Source organism: Vulpes lagopus, chromosome 8 (assembly GCF_018345385.1).
Source record: "Vulpes lagopus strain Blue_001 chromosome 8, ASM1834538v1, whole genome shotgun sequence".
Taxonomy (NCBI): domain Eukaryota; kingdom Metazoa; phylum Chordata; class Mammalia; order Carnivora; family Canidae; genus Vulpes; species Vulpes lagopus.
In genome coordinates, this window is record NC_054831.1 from 54,269,143 (window position 1) to 54,290,242 (window position 21,100).

Sequence of the window (21,100 nt, forward strand, 5' to 3'; positions counted from 1 at the left end):
CCCCCAAAGTCTTCCATAATTTTTGCTATGAGTTATTAGGACAGTCTTCAGAATAAAGCAAGGCATTTGTTTACCAAATTGATCTCTCATTAAAATACAATATTTACTCTTTTGAAAATCAAATCCCTAGAGAAGTTCACAGAAGAACTTTAGGAGGCATTATCTTTTAAAGTAATAAACCTCTTGTAATGCAGCCCTTCTGTGGGCTGCAGGGCGGACTAGGGGGTGGACAGGGAGTTCCCTTAAAAGCAGACACACCAGAGAAGTACAGCAGAAAGTCACTGTTTTTTTGTTTTTTTGTTTTTTTGCAGCTGAACCCCATATTTCTAGACCACATCTCCCAGATCTTTGCGTGACTCCTGTCTTATCCTTAAGGTCTGGCTCAGCTATTTCCCCTAGAAAGAGAACTTTCCTGACCACCCTAAGGTTGCTCTTTATGCCACTTCTGTATTTTATTTTCTTGATGGCACGTGTAATCATCAGAAATTATTTCGATTTGTTGATTGGTGGCTGGTTCACTTTCTTGCTGTTTATCTTCCACTATTGAAATTTAGATTTTTTGTTCACTGCTGAATTTCCAGGGTTGAGAATCATGCCTGGCATGTATTTGTTGTATGAATGAATGAATGAATGAATGAATGAATGAATGAATGAATGAATTTGAAGTCCCCTCTGAATTTATTGACCATTGAATTCAGGAACCACAGGAAACAGACTTCTGAATATTTTTCTGGAAGTAACAAGTGACCAGATCACAGGGTGTTAGAGCTGGAAGTCCTGGACAGTCATCCGACCCTACTGACTAATCTTACACATGAAGACAGCGCGTAGCCTAAAGAGGTAAGACTTGCCCACAGCAGAGCCACTCAGAGGTTCAGAGGGCCCCAGCTGTTTCCAATTCCTGAGGCAGGCCTCAAACCACAATTTTAAAATAAAGACACATGAAAATCAGACAGAGTACCAACCAAAGTCATCTTCTCTAAGATAAATAACAGTCTATTCTCACGCAGCTGATATTAATCAAGGCAAGACCATCTGAACATCAAAAACAAACAAGAGTCTCTCTTTTTGAGCTTTCAGCTCAAGCCAGTGATCTTGCTCACTCCTGCCCTTGGTTCCCCACTCTGCTTTGCTCAAGACTCCTAACAATGAAAGAGCTTGAATTTACTAAGGGTAAAAATTCAAGAGCTAAAATTTGCTAAGGGTTTGCTGTGTCTTGAACATTATGCTAAGTGTTTCTACGCTCTTCATCTCCAGGAAGGAGATAACTGTTTTCCCCATTTTATAGAAGGAGAATTTAGGCTTAAAGATGTTTGATAATTTGCCTGAGTTCACACAGCTAATAATGATGGAGCTGGGGTATGATCTCAGGCTGTCTGGTACCACAATTTGGATTAAAAGATTCCTTTTTTAACTTAATTTTTTGAATAAATAATGCATTCACTGTGTTCAAAATTCAAAAACTATGTATAGATTTTATTTTTTGTATATTTTTTATTGGAGTTCGATATGTCAACATATAGCATAACACCCAGTGCTCATCCCGCCAAGTGCCCCCCTCAGTGCCCATCACCCAGTCACCCCATCCCCCCGCCCACCTCCCCTTCCACTACCCCTGATTCGTTTCCCAGAGTTAGGAGTCTCTCATGTGTGTCACCCTCACTGATATTTTCACTCATTTTCTCTCCTTTCCCGTTTCATCCCTTTCACTATTTTTTATATTCCCCAAATGAGTGAGACCATATAATGATTGTCCTTCTCCAATTGACTTACTTCACTCAGCATGATACCCTCCAGTTCCATCCACGTTGAAGCAAATGGTGGGTATTCGTCGTTTCTAATGGCTGAGTCATAGTCCACTGTATATATAGACCACAGATGGATGGATAGATTTTCTTTAAAAAAAACCCAACTCCCTTCTACTCATAGCATAGCCTCCCAGTTTCCCTTCCCATAGACCACCAATATAATAAGCTTCTTGAGGATCCTTTTAGAGATATTTTATGCATATACAAGTCAATAGAGGGCTGTGTGTGTGGAACATGTATATGTCTAACATTTTCAACACCAAAAAATGGGCAAAATCCTACAATGGAACCCACATGTTCCCATCTCACTGCTTCAAGTAGTATCAATGCAAGAACAACCTGTTTCAACCACACTGGCCTATCCCCTCCCAGACATCATAGCATTTCACTCATAAATATTTCTGCGTATATATCTACAAGATGACTATTAAAATATAACCAAAATACAATAATCACACCTAAAAGTCAACAAAAATTCCTTAATATTAAAAATGTCCAGTCCGTATTCAAATGTCCAAATACTTCACAGATGCCTTAGTTTTTCAAAACCATATTTGAATTTGTTGATAGGCCTTTTAAGGCTTTTTTAATCTCCAGATACTCTCTCTACTTTCCTTCTTTTATACTCCTTGAAATTTATGTGTTGAAGAAATCATTTGTTTGTTCAAAAAATTCCCAACAATCTGTATTATGTGAAAGGGAAAAAATTCTTTTTTCATGGTAGCATAGAATTCATCCTCTTTGTAATTTTTCATTTAACAGACTTCATCAATCTATTGAATGAATAGATTGAGTGCCTAACACTTATTAAGTGCCTAACACTTTCCTAAACACTGGAAATAGAATGGTAACCAAAACAAACACACACAAAGAAAACATCCCCCCTTCATGGAACTTACATTCTAGTGGATTGACATGGGCCAACATAAACAAATCAGTACATCTACACAAACCTGGATTATTGTGTTTATAAGAAGAATAAAGCTGAGAAAAGGAGAGAGGCTGAGGAGAACTACAATTTGAAACAGCATGAGCAAGGAAAGCCTCACCAAGATGGCATTTGAGAAAATTCTGGAAGCAGGTGAGAAGCTGAGTTTTGTGGCCCTCTGAGGGAGGGCCCTCATAAGTGGAGGTGGGGCAAGTGCATAGTTGTGTACACACTAGGGTAACCAGCCCTTAGCCCATGAACTGCAAACGCCTTTCACTCAGTTTACCTTTTCTCTTTTGCTTCTTATATGGTGATCCTTACCATTTAGAAAATGTTGACTTTTAGAAATGTAGTTGCATTTAAGTCTTCTCTTTCATGTTTTCCTGGGCTTTGCGTCAGAGTCAGAAAAAGCTTAGATTTTTAGTCACCAGGTTACTCTACTGGCCAAGATTATGGAAGTTTAGCTACACTTATAAATAACCACAGACTCTCAATGGTTTAACATAAGAGAGCTAATTTCTTGCTCACACCATATGTCCCGTGCAGACCAGCTCAGCCTCTCATCAATCAGGGACAAACTGCAGGTGCATCCATGATCTCTGGGTCAGGAGGACTTGTGGCAAACTGCACACCAGCACTTACAGGCTTTGCTCACATGTCATTGGCCGGGGCGAGTCCTGTGGTCCGCCTGCACCTGCAGGGCAGTGCAATTGCAGGTGAGCCCATGAGAAGGAAGGGTCTGTGAACAGCCCTGATGATCACCACAGGCTCCTCCCCCCTTGCTGGAGTCAAGGTGAAGAACCGCTTTTTGATTAACCCCCATTCTGTGACTTTCCCTAACACATTCACAAGCCAAATAATACAATACAGACATACAAGTAGATATGTCTGACTGGTTTATGTGGTCAATTCGAGAATCTGTAGGGAGAGATGTTTATACAGCAGCACTTGCCCTCAAAGCACCGTGGCCCCACCATTCTCCAGCATGAGGAGGCTCCATCCTTCTCACTTCAGGAGCCAAGATGACACTGTTGCCCACTGATTAGGTTAGCCCTCTGGGGCGCCACATCTGGAACAAATGCATAAATTAATGCTGGTCACTTTCAGATAAAAATAAATAGCCTGTATCCTACAGACCCAGAGAAAGGTGCTGTTTGTTTAGACAGTGGATTTTTTGCAGATTTAGTGAAGCCAATGGATCTTGGAACTTTCAACATAAACAATGAGGAAACTAAAATAAATCCTTACGGAGCAGAAGAGATAGGAACATTTTCTTCAGCATGAATCATGAGCTAATTATTGCTCCTAAAAATGTAAACTAAATTAATTTATGCTCAGTCAGCAGCTAGAGAACAAGAGGGGTCCAGTACCTGCCTCGTGTTCAAATGTAGGATATCTGGAGACATGAGTTGTGTTCAATTTTTCTGCTTGCTGGAATCAATCTCTCTCAAGCTACCTCAAGTAATGGGAGGTTCTTTTGAGGATACATGAGATCAAGAGGGACCTCATGGGAAGGTAAGACTGGAAACCAGCATGCCCCCAGACATCTAAGGTATCCCTAGGATCTCAGCAGCAGCAGGAATGGGATTCTACATAAAAGAACCTCCAGGGCAGAGTGGGGCTCTGAGAGTTAGTGCTGGTGCCTTGCTGGGATGGGTAACAGTGGGAATCTCCTTCATATCCTGCGATCCAGTGCTAACAGCATGGTGTGCGGGGTAAAGGAGTCAATCAAAGTGTCAGTTGACTTTGAGAATCCAGGCCACATGCCCACTGAAGAGATATGGATGTAAGGGCAGAGATGTTAGATGACCACTTCTCACTTTATTACAGCAGTATGGCATGAAAAAAGACCAACCCCAGTTTTGGGTTAGCCAGTTTAAAGAAGATGAAAAAATCATAATAATAAAGGAATCATGACAGATTGCACTATTGGATCATTTATTCCAAATATTTGCTGTTTCCTTCTTCTAGATTCACCCCTAGAGAGACCCTCCTTGGGAGCCTTCCTCATGGGGGGGACTTTACATGTTGCCTATGGAAGTCAGGTCTCACCAGGAGGGTATCTTTGTCTAATGGAATTTACACCTTGTCTGACCAGATGTTTCAAGGGTCACTGCATGGTTCTGCCTCTGCTTTGTTCCCTCTATCACAAGACTGAGATAGAGGCTCCTCCTTCAGCCCATATCACAGAACAAAGAATATAGAGTGAAGCCAATGCACTGTCAATATGTATATGAGCAAGAAATATTTGATGTCATAAGGCATTAGGATTTTGGAAGTCATTTATTACTACAGCATAATTTGGCTTAAGCTGATGTATACAGATATCAAGACCAAAAATGTGGTGCTGATCTAGTAAAAACCCCAGAATACATAGAACATTGCCTGAAACAATCTGTTGCCTACAATAAGAAAAATGGACCAAATGAACTTGTGGTTTTAGTTAGGAGATAGAGAAACAAAACATCAGTACCACAAGTTTGCTCTTATTGCCTGTGTTTGACAAGGCACTACAAGAAAGAGATAAGCTTCCCAAAGATTTCCATGTGATAGCAGAATCAAAATATGAGCAATCCAGTTGTCCCAACGCCAGTAGCAGAACTGGGGTGAAAATGGCAATGAGCTAAGAAGCAAGTGACAGTTGTTTCAGAAATCATTCATCTCCAAAGCCTTCTTTCACTCTCTGTTCCTGTGCCATTTCTTTCTTGCCTCTCTGGAGAGGGTAAAACAGAAAGTCACAGGACTAATGACACCAGTCCCTATTGCAGGTAGAAGTACTGAATGCTTACTGCAGACACATCTCAGCCCCTTCCTCCCATTCAGCCCCTGGAACACAGGTGGCCAGACTCTTCCTCTGTAGCCAGGGGATCAAGAGACTTTCTATGGAGAATCTTACCAGCCGAAGAGGAAAGCTCTTAAGATTTTGACACCAGAGGTCCCCAACAAATGGTCGCCTAGGTCACCTGAGAGTATGAAAATCAACAATCATGATTTTGAACAGTCATGAACTTGGAGCTTCTAATCAGCCTTTTATTCCTCAACTCAAATTGCGCAGGCCAGAATGGACACACACACACATACACACACACACACACACACTCACAATACCCTCAGAGGAATTCAGAAGATTTTCATCCATGACATGAAAATGGAGTTTTTTTGAAGAAGGATCATTCAGAGCTCACAAAAGAGATCTTGGAAATTCAAAATAAAATTGCAGAAGCAATAATACCAAGCTAGATGGAAGTTAAATGTGATCAAATATCCCAGAGCGTAGTCAAAATCACAAAACATGAAAAATAGTGAAATAATAAAATTACAGGATTGACCAGCTGGTTCAGTACTGATATTTAGCAAGAGTTCTGGAAAACACTAGAGAAAAGTGAGGAAAGCATCAATGAAATGATTCAAGAACATTCTTAGAATGGAAGGACATGAATTGCCAAATTGTGAGAGCTCATTGAGACTCCTACCAAAGCATGTCATGTGAAATTTCTAGTTCCAAGAACCATTAGAAGAGCCTACAGGTTTCCAGAGAGGGGGAAAAAAAGCCACACAAAGGACCAATACTCATGGTTTTAAAATTTGAAAATAGATACTATAAGTAAGAAGATTTTTTAAAGAAAAATGCTATCTGACCTATATTCTATAGCCAGCAATACCATTGAGTATGAGGGTAATGCAAATCTTCTTTATCTCCTACATATTTCTTAGGAAGCTACTAAAGAAAGTACTGCACTAAAATGAGAGAGTAAACCATGAAAAAGCAGTGTGGGATATACAAAAAAAATCCCACAAGGAGGGAGGCAAAGGGCATCCCTAGGACGCTGAAGGGAGGCCCCAAAATGAAGAGTCAGAGGCAACACAGTCCAGATGGGAGCACCATAACTCCAGAGATGTGCCAACAGACTCATCAGAACATCCTTGTTGGTATCTTGTTAAACCAACTGAGGTCCAATTGAACTTATTTGACTTATTATATCCATGTACTAATAAAGTTCCTTCCTCCTCCATGACCTACTGCTTGGACCAGCTGAGGTTCCTCATCTCCACCCTCTAGAAATGTGCTCCTTTGACAGACCCCAGGGAGCTGGAGGTAGGCTATGATGAGTTTAGACCCAGGAAATTCTGAGTAGCCTTCCTGCCCAATCACATCACTGCTGGGACCCAGAACCAGTTCCGCACCAGATGCTTCAAAGTGTGAGCCCACATTCCAGGTCTCACCATCACCTTGCTCTCCAACCTCTCCAGAGGGGGCTCTTTCTATACATTCTGGAATTCTAAACTCAGGGAATCTAAACCCAGAGATTCCATTGAGCAGATCTTCTCCTGGAAACCAAGTATCAGGTTTACTTTTTCTTCCAGTTAAATTTGTGTTTACTGTCAAAACCGAGTCATGATTCCTTTGGGGAATGTATATGAGTTGTAAATCTATAAAGAAAAGAAATCATTACCACCAAAGTTTGGAGAGGCCTGAGCCAGAGGTGGAGGGAAGGGGCTGTCAGTGGGAAGAGGAGCAAGAAGGGTTTAAAAGATACCAACATAATTCTTCTGAGCCTGAGAGAAGACTATGCAGGGGTCCGTTTTGTTCTTTTCTGATTGTACATAAATGTTTTATACTCTTTATGTATGATACTTTTGCAAAAAAAATTATTCTTCTAATTTAAAAAACAGCCAAGTAGCAATGAATGATGTAAACAACAAAAAAATGCAGAAGCTCTGTAGGGGAATATGGAAGGCTCTGTGGGGTATTTTGTTAGGTGAAGGGAACGGGGGCAGGAGGCTTATGGTGGAGTAGCAGAGGGAGTAGTCAGAGAGGGGACACAACCACACGAGCACCCTTATCTGCAGACACACAACATGTCTGGAAGGACACCATTGATAATGGTGTCCACTGAACCGGAAACCAGGGGGCTGGGGACAGGAACAGAAACTCTTCACATTCTGCCCTTTCATGGTTTTGAATTTTGCAGCACTTGGAAGTTTGACTCATTCAAAGGACTTTGTTGTTTATAAAGAGAAGTCTGACAGAATCAAACCAAATGTTATTGAAGACATGGAGGCACTGCTGGGAAGAGGGCAGGTAGGTCAACCTCGACAAGCAACCTGGAAATACTTTATAAAGTTGGGCTAACAGCAACCCTCCTAGAAAAAGTGTTCAGGAAACATACACAGGAGTGTTCAAGAAGAGCACTGATAAATAATGAAAGAAAAAGAAAGAAAGAAAGAAAGAAAGAAAGAAAGAAAGAAAGAAAGAAAGAAAGAAAGAAAGAAAGAAAGGAGAAAAGAGAGGGAGGGAGGGAGGAAGGAAGCAGGCTGAAATTCTCCAAGAGGAAAATGTATTTTCAGAAATTTTGATTGATGTCTACAGTAGACTCTCATAAGGCATATAAATGGATCAGCATGGATAAAAGTCACAAAATGTGGAAAGAGAGCAAGTTACAAAATGAAACATGCTACGTGATGCTGCTTACGTGATGTCCTACCTCTCTAGGCGTGCAGCCAGGTGTGCTGTGCCTGTAAGATGAAGATAGACTCGGGACAGCGGCCACCTCAGGGAGGGGAGTGGGAAGCAAACCGAGGGAAAGGCAGGGGGGCTTTGTCTGCGTGGGCCATGCTTGATCTCTGAATCTGGGTGGTGAGCACATTATGTTACTCACCCTAACTTCTCGATTACCTGTTGTACAGTTGGCCCCTTGAACAACACGGATTTGAACTACACGGGGCCACTTATACATGGATTTTCTGATACATACTGTGTAGTATTGTAAATGTATTTTCTCTTCCTTACGATTTTCCTAAATTCTCTACGTACCCAATTGTGAGAACACCATAGGTCATACATATAACATATAAAATATGTGTTAATTAACTGTTTATCAGTGAGGTTCCCAGTCAAAAGTAGGCTGAGTAGTTAAGTTTTGGGGGAAAATCAAAAGTTATTCTGGGATTTTTCAACTTCACAGGGGGTTAGTGCCTCTAACCTCTGCATTTTCAAGGGTCAGCTGTACATCATTTGGGTAAATAAAAATTACCACCCAAACCATCTGGAATACAGCATCTCACTCTGTATCAATGAGTTTATAATAATGAAGATTAACAGAAAGGAGAGATTCCAACAAGTCTGACATTTGTAGGCATCTCTCACTTCACATTTCAGATCCCAGAGGGTATTTTTATTTTGTTGCATCTAGCCAGATGCCCTTGGACAGAAAAAAAAAACAACAACATAGGAATAAAAAAGCCCTGGAGTTTTATGAAGAATCATCAAACATTCAGCATTGTGAGGAATTTTACCAACTGCCTCCTGGCCACTTGTTTTAATAGGAGAAACTGAGGCCCAGGGAGGTAAGAGACCTGCCCAAGGGCCTGGGGCAGGGCAAGTCTATGATAGAACCCCAGCCCAGGTCTCCTGGCTCCTGGCTGGGTGCTTTGTCCTGAACACTGTATTCTTATCAGGGAAGGAGCAGTGACTTCCCAAGAAGGCGTGCAGTTCCTGCACCAAAACATCAGCCAAGCTCCAGTGTGGACACCACACCAGCGAGCCTCTGCCTGGCAAACTGTGAGAACAGGATTTCCTAGACAGAACAAAGCAAAGAGTAGAACATCTGAATCAGACTTGAGTCCAGCTATTTCCCCAGAGGACTGACGTGGTTAATGGCCCTGCTGACCCACCCGGCATCAACGGTCTAAGGCTCTAGGAATCCAGGGAGAGGCTGGTGGTGTCATGGGGTATGGCTATGGCCCCATCTCATCTCTGAGGCTTTGCCAGTACAGTGCAGGGCGTGGCGCTCAGGAGCATCGGTGCTAGGGGCAGAGGGTCCCGTCACTCCTGCTTCCACCACTTACTAGCTGTTTAGACTCAGACCACTTCTTAGCTTCTCTAATTCTCCACTTACCAGAAAAATGAGGTAATAATAGTACCCATCTCATATATTTGCTCTGGAATTATATATTGTGAAGCATGTGCGTGTGTGTGATCTAATATAGATAGGAGCTCAATGGCTGGTTCTATTATTATTATTATCTTTTAAGGAGGGAAAAATCAAAAGTTTTCAGACCCTAAAACAAACGTGCTCTGGGTCAGAGAACAAGAAACACGGCACTGAATCTAGGCCTTCAGCTATGTGTTTCTTTCCCGGGCCTGCTGAAGTGACGCATGAAGATTTGTGCTTTCCCAACTCCTCAGAGAGCCTTGATAGACACCAAGGGCAGAGGCCTGATGACAGTCAAATCATCCTCCCTTTATCCCCAGATATGTCACCACCTTATGTGGTTGGGGGCACCATAAACAGATTTTCTCAACAGCCCTTAATCTACGAACCCATCAGTCAATGACCCAGGTAATCCTTTCTCATTACACCATGTGCCCAAGAAAGGCCAGCTCCAAGCCAAGCCCTGTGAGTGGTTCCGCGGGAGGACACAGGGTTCTACTCAGGAAGAGGAACAACATAAGATGAGCTGTGTGAAGAATCAAATCAGAATGGCAGGCCAGGAGTGAAGAAAAACTTCAGAAGAGGAAGAGATCGTCAAAGCCTTGAGAGAGAGCAAGCAATGTCCCAGACTTTGAGAATATGAGTAGTAAAGCATTCTACACCCAACTCCACCCTGACAGGAATGGTCAACACCTGTGCAGGGGAGGGGGTTGGCAATTGTCAGACATCAGCTGAGTGTCCTACAATTCAGCTCAATTCTTGAACCATCTACCTGGAGACAGCATCAGATCCCACTGGTCAAGGCCTCCGTCCCATAAGATTGCCCCTAACCCCCACACTGGAAGCTCTCTACACCCTGTCTTTTTGAGTTTTTATAGAGCCTTCATTACCCAGGCATGACTGATGAAACCATTGGCCATTGGTGGGTGAGTCAATATCCAGCCACTCTTCCTTCCCAGGAGGTTGAGTAGAGCTGAAAATTCCAACTCTCGAATCACATGGTTGGTTCTCCTGTCCAAAGGTCACCTCATTCACCTAACAAAAGATGCCTTATTATTTAGGAGATACCAAAAGTTTTAGGAGCTCTTTGCCAGAAAAGTCAATGAAGACCAAATATAATTGCCACATGACCAACACAGATTTGATCTACACGGGTCTACCTATTCACGCAGGGTTCTTAATAACACTTTCTTTTCTCTAGCTGACTTTATTGTAAGAATACAGTACAGAGTACATAAAACATAGAAGGTATGTGTTAATAGACTGTTTATGTTATCGGCAAGTAGTGGTAAGTTTTGGGGAAATCAAAGGTTCTATGTGGATTTTCAACTGCAAGGGGGTTGGCACCCCAGTCCCCACATTATTCAAGGGCCAATTGTATATATTTTCCATGATAAGTCACAATATCATGGGTAGGATTGGGGTCCTCCTGCCACACAAGCCTTCTGGGCCCTCCTCTTCCCCATCTGCCTCACAAACAACTCCTCAGACTTCCTGAGCAACTGCATGCCAACTTATCCTCTCTGAAGCTTTTTGTCCTCTGGGCTCTGGATTTTCAGTTACTCTAAGACATCTCTGCCATCGGGTTGGATTTCCTGAATCCGGAGCGTGTGGAATTAAACTGGGTTATCAACTAGATTTTAACAAGATGGTGCACAGAATTCCATCCAAGATGGTCTGGAAGGTGAAGTCATCAGTGCTTGACAGAGGAATGCCATGTGTGTGCAAATCTTCCACTACCGTGGCCCTCCCTGCACATGCTCACTCCAGAGGGAAACACTTCACACCATCGTGTGGCTTCGGGGACCCACCCTCAAAGCCTTGCCTTCTAGCAATTGGGAGCCATTCTGCAAAGCTCCCCGCCCCAGCCCCCTGTTTGCTTTCCCCTACACTGAGTCACCTGCACGGCTGGCTGCTTGCAGTTGGTTGTTCTTTCCCTGCTTCTGGCCCTTTCCCCCCACTTCCAACCAGCTTCTCAGCAACCCCCCCCCGCTCCCCGGCCCCGTGCAGTTTCCTCCAGACACTGCCTACACCCTGGAACCCAAGCCTCACTGTCCTGCTGCCCGGGTGGGGAGGCTTCTCTTCCTCTGTGTGACATTCCACCAGCAGGGCCCAGCTGTGCGCTTACGGGAACCACCCATCCCTGGGCCCACAGCCCCTGCTCCCAGGAGGACTGGGCCACCAGCCCGCAGCAAGCTGGACTGCAGGCAAACTGACAGCACACAGCAGACTGACCACACTCCCCCTTTACCCCCGAGACCGTCTGTCTACCTTCCCCTTGTGTTTGTTCTGAGTCAAAGTTGTCTGCCATGCACCCCCACCCCCGAAGATGAGCTTTTTCCCCAAGACTGCTGATGTGTCGGGTCAGAGGTCAGGCACACTCCACCAGTGTCCAGAGGAGCAGGGTGTTGGCCACCCCCGTCAGAGTGCCCAGTGTGGGCAGCCTCCCTCCCATGAGCGTCCCATGAGCCTCCGATGAGCCAGCGGCCACAGTGCGAGTGTGCGCTCCGCCACCTGGGGTTCAAGGACCGGTGGGGTGACCGCAGGGACCTCTGCACAGCACAGCACAGTCCCGAGGCCTGGGGCTCGGGGCGGGGCTGTGGTTGTGAAGCCTCTGCAGGCTAGCCCGGGAGCAGCAAGCCTCCTCCGCCTTTTTTGGAGACCGGGAACTAGGGTGTATGTTCTTGGGAAAGATACGGTAGAGAATATGCTTCTCGTTACATTCCGCGGAGGCAGAGGCGCCTCGGGGTCAGGCCCGGTCTCCGGGTCTGGGGCGCGGAGGCTTCAGCACCAATGTCCTCGGAGGGGCCGCCGGCTGCCCGCCCCCCTGGGCCCCGCGCCGTCCCCTGGGCCCAGCCCCTCGGGGGGCGCAGACAGGTCAGAGCCGCCCAGCCCGCTCGCCCCTGGCCGGTCGAGGGACGCGCTCGCCATCTGCTCTCCGTGAAGTGCGGCTTTGCCTACAGACGACGGAAACAGAAACGGGAAAACCATCGGGGTCCCTCCTGCAAAAACCATCATCATCCGCTGAAGTGAGCTCGAAGGACTTCGGGGTGGAGCGCACATCCCTGCAACCGCGGAGGAACGCAGACGGGAGTCCTGGCGGCCGGAGGATGCAGCCAAGGCCTGGAGTGTCCGCGCGGGCGGGGGCGCGGGCGCGGGCGCGGGCGGGGGCGCGGGCGGGGGCGCACGGAGCTCCAGCTGCGGCCCGCCCCGCGGGGCTGCGCACCCCACCCGGCTCCCGGCCGCCCGCCTTCTCCCGCTCCAGGTGGGGCCTTGCGGAGCCCGGCGCTGCCCGCTGCCCGGGGAGGAGCCCCGCGCCCAAGCCGCTGGGGGGGCCACGCGGGGGAGCCCCGGGGTGCGGCCTCGCCTCGGCTTCCAGGAGGAGCCCCGAGGGGAAGGCACCAACCCGCACGCGGCTGCACTTTTGCAGGAGAGAAAAGACCGCGTCTGGGACAGCGGCTGTGAGCTCCAGGCACCCCTCAGTAAGGATCGGGGAGGAAGGGGTGACCCGGGCCTGGACGACGTCCCCCCCCTTTTCTCCTCCGGTGACAGGAGCCCGCACTGCCCTTTCCAGAGAGCCGTGCAGATCTGCATCACACGCATGTGTGCGCGCCTTCCAGTGGGCCCACGTGTGTGTTGAAACCCCACCGTCCCTCCTCACCCACTGATGCCTCTAATTCCACACTTAATTCCACACCTAAAGACCCATTATCTTCCTCTCTCTTAAGAGGCCATTATCTTGGAGAGAATAACACTTCAGGCTTGATCAGTAATTGGCATCACAGGGGAAATGAGCCCATCACACTCTCCTCAAGAGAAGGGCTGCACGGGAGGAAGTAGGGAAGAGAATGAGAACACTGAGCATGCGGAGAACAGGGTCAGGAACAGAGATTTAGCTGTGGGGGTGCTGGGAGTGAGTGGGTCACCACCTTCCTGCCCTCGGGGAGGGGGCAAGGGTGCACTCCCAGGGACACATTCCACGTCAGTGTTTCTCAGGGAAAGTCTCTGCGGTGATGGTTTCTTTAGATCTATCCGAGCTCCCGGTAGTCAGGTGGGCTTTGACCCCCCCACCCCCCACTTCCAAACACCATCCTATACTTTCCATTCATGGACACTCACTGTGACACGTTACTACTCTGAAAATGCTGCGACTTAACTTCTCACAGGTCCTCAGGGTGCTATTCACATGCTGGTAAAAACAAGCAAGTGTGGCACAGCCACAAGTGTGACAACCCCAGCCCTGGCCTCAGATTCCCGGGCAACAATAATGGGTGCCAGGCATGCACAAACACACACACGTGATCATCTGCACACACGTTCAGACCCCTATCACATCCCGAAACCCAGCTCAGAGTAAGATGCCACATTCAGCTTCTGGGGAAGGAGCAGCCAGATAGACACTGTAGCAGAAGGGACTATTTTCTGGGACCGTGTGGCCCTCAGACTCCTCGAGGTCAGCTACAGTACACACTGTCTTGGTGTGAGTGTACAATCAGCTTAATCATTATGTTACAGTCAAGGTCTCCTTGATTTTTCCCAGGCTCAGAGCAGGTGCCGATGGCTCTAGAAGTGTCACTCTTCTGCTCCATGGTGGAGGAACACAAACTTCTTGTCCTCCCAGTAGGCGAGCTGTTTATTTACTCAGCTCTCCAGTCAGCTCACCAACAGTGCCAGAGTGGTGAGCTGAAGGAAACCAGAGCAGCCAGGCTGCCTGTGCTGGGAGGTGCCAGTAGCCTGTCCCACCAACGCCTTTCCTGAGCTCAGAGCCGCTGTGCAAGTCCCATGGCCAGGAGGGCCAGGGTTCCTGCCAGGGTCCTGAGAATCTGCCTTGCCACACGCAGGTCCCAAGCCAACCCAGCAGAGACAAGGGGAACTGCAAACCAAACAGTGGGCTCCAACAGGTCACCAGCTTGGAGCATCAAAGCTCCACTGGATTTGTTTTATCAGGTTAGTGACGAAGTTACTCATCACACATTGCTCATTTTCTAGTCTATGCCACTGACTACTTGCATTGGAATTTACTGTTATTTTGTGGTCTACATACTAGATTTTAAGCAGGGACTCTTCTTTCTGATTTTTAATATACAGTCCCATATAGCTCGTTGAAAATGCTGAGCACTCATTAGGCCATCTGGATATGATAATATTTTTTTTTTTTTTTTGGTTTTCGCAAGTTAATTTAATTCAAAAAAATACTTGTACTCCCGTGTTTTAAATGGTCTTAATTGTTCATTATAATAAAAAGTAGTTGTAGGAGAAAATAAAATATTTGAACAGTCTAAAATTCAATAGCACTGTTTAGAATAGGTCTGTTTGTGGCAAGCAGAATCCAAAATGGCTAATTTCCTAGTTGGGTGGGCAAGAGGACTATGGGATTTGTCCAAAGCTATCCGGGGAATTTTAAGAATTTAAAAGACTAGACTATCTCTTAGCTAAAAGCTCCTTCTTACCTTTGGAGGTATGCCTAACCAATTCAGACCCCTGGACAGTGTCCGGTAACTCTGGGTCACCTCAAAATAAGAGTCAGCCAGAGCTAATGAAGTCAAGTGCCATACTGTGAATTTGATTGGTTACTAATGTGGTTTGAACTAACAGGGAAAATTTAGTTGATTTTGGTTTGGGGATCTGGCCCACCCATTGCTTGGTGACCACAAAGTAAGGACCCCCGGAACAAGTGAAGTAACGTATGTACAATAATAGGAATAGCTAAGACTTAGATAGGAGTTACCCAGTGCCAAATATTGTTCTAAGCACTTTGCATGTGTTAACTCATTTAATCCTTGAAACAACTGCATGAGGGAAATTCTATTCTTATCTCTCCATTGTGCAGATACGGAAATGGGAAGAGAGAGGTAAGTCATCTTCCCTGAGTCACCCATGGCTAACTAGACCACATACAGACCCCAGGCCTTGTCTCCTCTTCTACCCTGGGAATTGCCAACCATGATTATTAATTAACTGGACAATTAGTGGAGCTGATTTGCCATGATGTGTGCTGCCACCGTGAGGAGGACACTCCAGCTGGATCAGTTAGAAGGTCAGGCACTCAGGAGAGAGAAGGAGAATGGAGCTGGGGTCCATGTCTCTGCTCAAGGAGCAAGCTGCAAAAGCGGTGGGCCTCTATCCACCTTCCTCCCAGCCGTGTGTGGCCTGGTGGGCAACCAGATGGAGGAGCAGAGCAGACCTCACGTGGACTGCAGCGCACGGGGCCCAGCGTAGAGTCCAAGGGCCAAAGTGAAAGGAAAAGCCAGGCTGGCCGTCTGGCCGGGTCATCTCCCGAAAAGATTAGATGGCACAGAGGAATGCACGTTTGAGTCAGCCAGCTGGACACAAGGACTCCAGAGTAGAGGCGGGGCCTGGGAGAGGTGGGGACAGACCCAGGGTAATCCCAGAGCCTACTGAGCACTCCAAGCAGCTGCTTCTGGGAAACGTGCAGGCCACTGGGTCTCTGGGGCAAAAGTGGGGGACATTCAGCTCCTCCTCTCATCCCTGCCTTGGCCGGGCATGGTACCAAAGCTAGGCTATGGCCCCGTTACTAGTATGTTCTAGGAAGACATGACCAGGACACTACACACACACACACACACACACACACACACACACACTGGGATTCAGAGAAGCACAGTTGCATAGTGACAGGAAGAAAACCTTTGAAGCCACTTAAATCTGGGCTCAGACTTCAGCTCTGTTGTGGTCTTGGACAAATTAGTAACTTCTCCTAAGCCTCAGCCTCCTGGCTGTAAAATGGGAATAATAGGGATGCCTGGGTGGCTCAGTGGTTGAGCATCTGCCTTCAGGTCAGGGTATGATCCTGGGGTCCTGGGGTTGAGTCCCTCATTGGGCTCCCTGCGGGGATCCTGCTTCTCCCTCTGCCTATGTCTCTGCCTCTCTGTGTCTCTCATGAATAAATAAATAAAATCTTTAAAAAATAAATAAAATAAAATGGGGATAATAAAACATGTAAGCCACTGGGTTAATGTACTAGTTAAATGAGGTGACAGGTGCAGGGTGGTTTGCATTATTCACTGTGCAATAGCTAAGCTCTCTTCCTGCTGTTACAATCAGTGTTCACAGAAGTTATTGACTGGAGGACAAAGCTGTCACCTCTTTGTGGGGCTCTATTTTCTCCCCCTACTTCCAGCTACGTGGGCATAAGCCCTTCCAAAGGATGGCCCCTTCTCTCTTCCCCTCAGAACCCCAAGCAGGTAGTAGGTACTTAAAAATCACAGGGTGGCCAGGCCAGAGGACACCGTTGTTCAGCTCCCCCGCCACCTCTCATCTCGGTTCCTGCCTCGGCTGAGGAGCCAATCTGGATCCAAATGGTCCTAAGAAAGCTTTGCCATCTTTGATTCCTAAGACTGTTTTCTTCACCTCAGTGAGCTGATGGGGAGTCAGGCTCCAAGAGGGAAGGACAGCTAGGCCCAAGCATGCCTGGCCCAGGAATGTCCCAGGTAGCCACATGCACCATTGGGGTAAGTGTCCCGTCTCCTTGCAAGGCAAGACTCAAGCTTCCAGATTTTAAACTATGAGGCCCAAATCTGTGTTTATGTGTTTGGACAAAACTCTCATGATCTTGATTAGGTATCCTACCTCCAGTTGATCCAGGCTGTGGATCCCGCACTTACCCACTGACACCTAGGAACCGAGTGGAAAGCCTGCCTCACCCCCGACACCGCAACTTCCTGCCAGAAGGTCTTTCCACCTATCAAGGAGCATCACTGACGCCTGGGAGGGCTGGGCACTAGGCCTACAGCTCACACCACCCCCTGACCAGCCAGGCATGAATGACTTCAGGATACAGCCATTAACAAAGGAAAATGTGAGGGGAGCCTGGTTTTCCCAGCTGCCTAAGAGGGGAAAGGAAGCTGGACTCGGTGAGTCATACAATGGCATCAAAACAATTCAAGGAACTGTCCAAAGGAAATGACCAGAATAGCCTGGCAGATTGCTGCAGGCTGGGGGAGTAAAGAAAATGGAAGCCAGGATCTCTGTGGTACTAGGAGGGGGACATTAGAACAAGAAAAGAAAGCTTCCCCACAGTGGGGGAAACTGCTCCTTAGAAACACTTACTGCAGTGAAGTCTGCTGATTCCCAGGCTCAGGAGGGAAAGAGGGGCAGAGGATGGCAGAGGTGGAGGCTGCATGCCAGACGGAGGCCAGCCGCCCGAGCACTGTGCCCATCTCTCCGCACCCAGTGCTCCATGGGTGACATGGTGGCTCAACTAGTCACACCACAGAAATCAGCAATCAGCAAGTGTCACGCACTAGGGGTCCTCTCCTGCCAAAGACAAGGTTCCAACAGGTGCCAGCACGGGGCTGCTTGGAGAGGCCGGGAAGGGGCCCGGGCGGGCAGGTAGGGGGACCTCCAGTGGGTTTAGGCTCGATGTTAACACAGGGCAAGAGGGGTCTGTGGCCTCAGCTGTGTGACCCGGGGTGGGGGGCACCTTGTTTGCAGGGAAGTTTGAATATAGATGCTAACCAAGTCTTGAGGTCTTTCCCCCCCCTCTCTCTGTTCGAACAGAGTCAGTTCTGAAAATCTCTCTTAAGGAGAAGGAGGTTTAAAGTTTTCGAGACCCAGCTAACTAAACATGGAGCCCAGGAGAGGCTAAACAGTCATCTGCTATCATACTCATTATCCACGGCTTCAAAGGACTCCGATGTGTTTACAGAAAGAACACGAGAGTTCTCTATGTTTATTTTAAAGTATGGACTTTAATAAACAGTCTTTTTTTAAAAAAACAACCCCAAATAACACACAGGGGGAAACAACCTTCTTTCTTTGTTTTATGCATCAGTCAAAACATAACACTCCCTTGGCTTTGGCTTAAATGAGTTGGTTTCTTCACAAAAGTTCACCGTTTATAAAATACATACACTTTATTGACTTTGATCTTTTCACTGGCGCAGCTTGAGGTTGGTTCAAAGTTCTATAGAGTTAAGCACAACCACATGTCACGGGGCAGCTCACATGTACCACTCGCCAGTGCAGGCCAAGGCAGCGTCAGGGTTGGAAACGGTGGAGGGGTGGGCGAGGCCAAGTCGGAGGGTGAGCGCTTCACCCCGAGGAGACCTCAGCCAGATGCTCCCTCCTCCTGGCTTGCTCCTGCTCAGCCAGAGCTCGTGCCTGAAGAGGCAGCCACGCAGACCCGGCTCGGACCACGCTGCCTCTCGGGAGCCAAAGCAATGCCGGCTGGGCCAGCTCACGGCAGCATGGGTCCTTCTCATCTTCCCTGACATGCGATGCCTTGATGAAGATGCAAATCTTGGAAGACTCGAGAAAAAGAAAACGTAAAAACACACACCCTTAGTTACAAGAAGTCAAAAGTATAGGCATTTTAAACTTGCATGTACGTAGGTAGGTAGGTAGGTAGATGATAGAGATCGATAGACAGACATACAGAAGGAAACTCATAGCTAATTCTGATTCCATTCTTCCTGCAAGAAAATTCCCTTTTCTGCATTCTTTTAGGCAGACGCTGGGGCTGCCACCCTGTAGCCGTCATCCTCATCTTCCACGCTGTCAGAGCCCTGGTTAAATTCCAGCATCCACTTCTCCTCCTTAGGACTCAGGATTAAACCTCATGGCACTAACCCAATCACGGTGGCACCCCTCCCCTTCCCGAGGACTGGGTTACTGTTTGGTAGGAGCAGTTCTAGTCCAAGACGTATGATCCATGGTTAGCTTGGACACCACTGGAAAAGGCTTTTCTTCCAGAAATAAAGAGACATAAGAAAAGAACACTCTCTTTTCTGACCCCGAGGTGTCCGAAGCTTCTGTCACTGTCTTAAAATCACGAGGGCAGCTAACTAAAAATGGCAGAAGGGGAAGATGAAGAGAACCTCGGTCTCTGATGACATGGTTAAACTGCTGAATTAGTCGACCGCTGCACCGACATAATTCTGGACACCTTGTTACAAAAGAAAGAAACTCCCTTATTATTTGAGTAATTTTTTTGGTAATAAGAAATTAACATATGATTCACATACCATAAAATCCACCAACTGAAAGCGCACCATTAATGGTATTTAATATATTCACAGAGTTGCACAACAATCGCCATAAATCACTGTTAGAACATTTTTACCATCTGCAAAGGAAACCCCATATACCTCTTGGCTCTCACTTCTCAATCCTCCCATTCCTTGCACCCCTAGGCAACCATTATTTTGTCTCTATGGAATTGCCTATTGTGAACATTTCAAATGAATGGAATCATACAATAAATTGGTCTTTTGTGCCTGGTTTCTTCCACTTAGCATAATGTTTTTGGGCTTCATCTACATTGCGACAGATACAAGGACTTCATTCCCTCGTATAGCTGAAGAACATTCCATTGTAGGGATACACCATCATTCTTCATTTGGCGAACATGTTGGTCGTTTCCACCTTTTGACTATTTGGATAGTACCGCTATGAATGTTCAGATAGTTGGATGGATGGATAGATAGGTACATAGATAGATAGTTATGACTGTTACAGTAGAGAATTGTAAGAGGAAAGCCAAGCTAGAAAAATAGAAATCATACCAAATATTCCAACAGATTTATTAATACAGGGAATTGGTGACACAAGTGTTAGAAGGCTGAAAGAACGAAATGGAGATGCTAGAATAACCCAGAAATTGGTAACTGCAGAAGCAGTCTAGGGGAATAACATGGAAGAGTGACGTTACCAAACTATGGGCTGGGATGAGGGGCTTTGCAGCACTGCTGCATGGACCTCTGGATAAAAGTCCCACCTCACTAATATGCAGACAGTGAAGGTAGGAGTTCTCGGGAGGTTCCTTCCCCCTCCTCTTCCACCTTCTACATCCTCTCTAGGGCTTGCCATTAACAGAGCTAACAGGAAGCTGGCCAAGGAGGTTGGGAAATGTAGTTTGTAGGGTCTCAGCCCCAAAGCCACAGAGCAGAATATAAAAAGAATATAAAATATAAAATGGCCTTAGACTAACAGACAAGAGGTAATTAAATGGTCCCTTGGCCAGTAACATCCAAACACAATATTCTATCCTCACTTGAGATTTCATACATCGACAACTTGCTTCTGTGCTGTAAGATGTATGGGTCCTTCTTACACTCTATCTTCTCCAAAAAGGTGAAACACAGGGTCCTGACTGTCTTCTACCCATCTCAGATTCTGGTGAATTCCTTTTCTACCTCAGTCACAATACCACATGGACTTCCATAACCTCGAGGTGAAATTATAGAGGCAACCATGGACAGCAAGTCTTATATACAATGATGCAGTGACAAGCAAAGGAGAGAATGCACAGCTGCTATAGTCTTCATTTCTGTATGAGACACACGACCATTGATGGTTTCTAGAACTTCTTTCTTCCACAGGCCATTTCCCCACAGTCACTGAGCCCCTCAGTGGGTCAGCATTCTCTACTTTGTTTCTTTTACTTTTATTTCTAAGGGACTGGATCT

General features: G+C 46.5%; 1 protein-coding gene across 8 annotated transcripts; it reads left to right on the plus strand.

Moving 5' to 3' along the window:
• The first annotated feature begins 12,340 nt into the window (after positions 1–12,340).
• On the plus strand, positions 12,341–19,820 carry LOC121497485 (translation initiation factor IF-2-like). 8 transcript variants are annotated; one of them, XR_005989482.1, is made up of 8 exons: positions 12,341–12,548; positions 12,635–13,132; positions 13,224–13,300; positions 14,513–14,618; positions 15,502–15,523; positions 17,048–17,143; positions 17,253–17,545; positions 18,192–19,820. XR_005989482.1 is itself a non-coding variant. In XM_041767165.1 (6 exons), exons 1-6 carry the CDS (start codon positions 12,465–12,467, stop codon positions 17,053–17,055), a joined length of 795 nt encoding a protein of 264 aa, XP_041623099.1. In that variant the 5' UTR covers positions 12,341–12,464; the 3' UTR covers positions 17,056–17,195. The 8 variants fall into 8 exon arrangements, 3 of the variants coding, with proteins under 3 accessions (XP_041623099.1, XP_041623097.1, XP_041623098.1); XR_005989483.1 differs by lacking the exons at positions 13,224–13,300; positions 15,502–15,523 and having other exon boundaries at positions 12,635–13,153; XR_005989484.1 differs by lacking the exons at positions 13,224–13,300; positions 15,502–15,523 and having other exon boundaries at positions 12,635–13,153; positions 17,268–17,545.
• Positions 19,821–21,100: the final 1,280 nt, after the last annotated feature.

Bases quoted from the DNA above. Each gene is read 5' to 3' on its own strand.
- LOC121497485 (XM_041767163.1), top strand. From the start codon at position 12,465: ATGTCCTCGGAGGGGCCGCCGGCTGCCCGCCCCCCTGGGCCCCGCGCC. The intron at 12,549-12,634 runs GTCAGAGCCGCC...CTTTGCCTACAG, and splicing joins CCCTCGGGGGGCGCAGACAG to ACGACGGAAACAGAAACGGG. The intron at 14,619-17,252 runs GTTAGTGACGAA...GATCTTGATTAG, and splicing joins CACTGGATTTGTTTTATCAG to GTATCCTACCTCCAGTTGAT.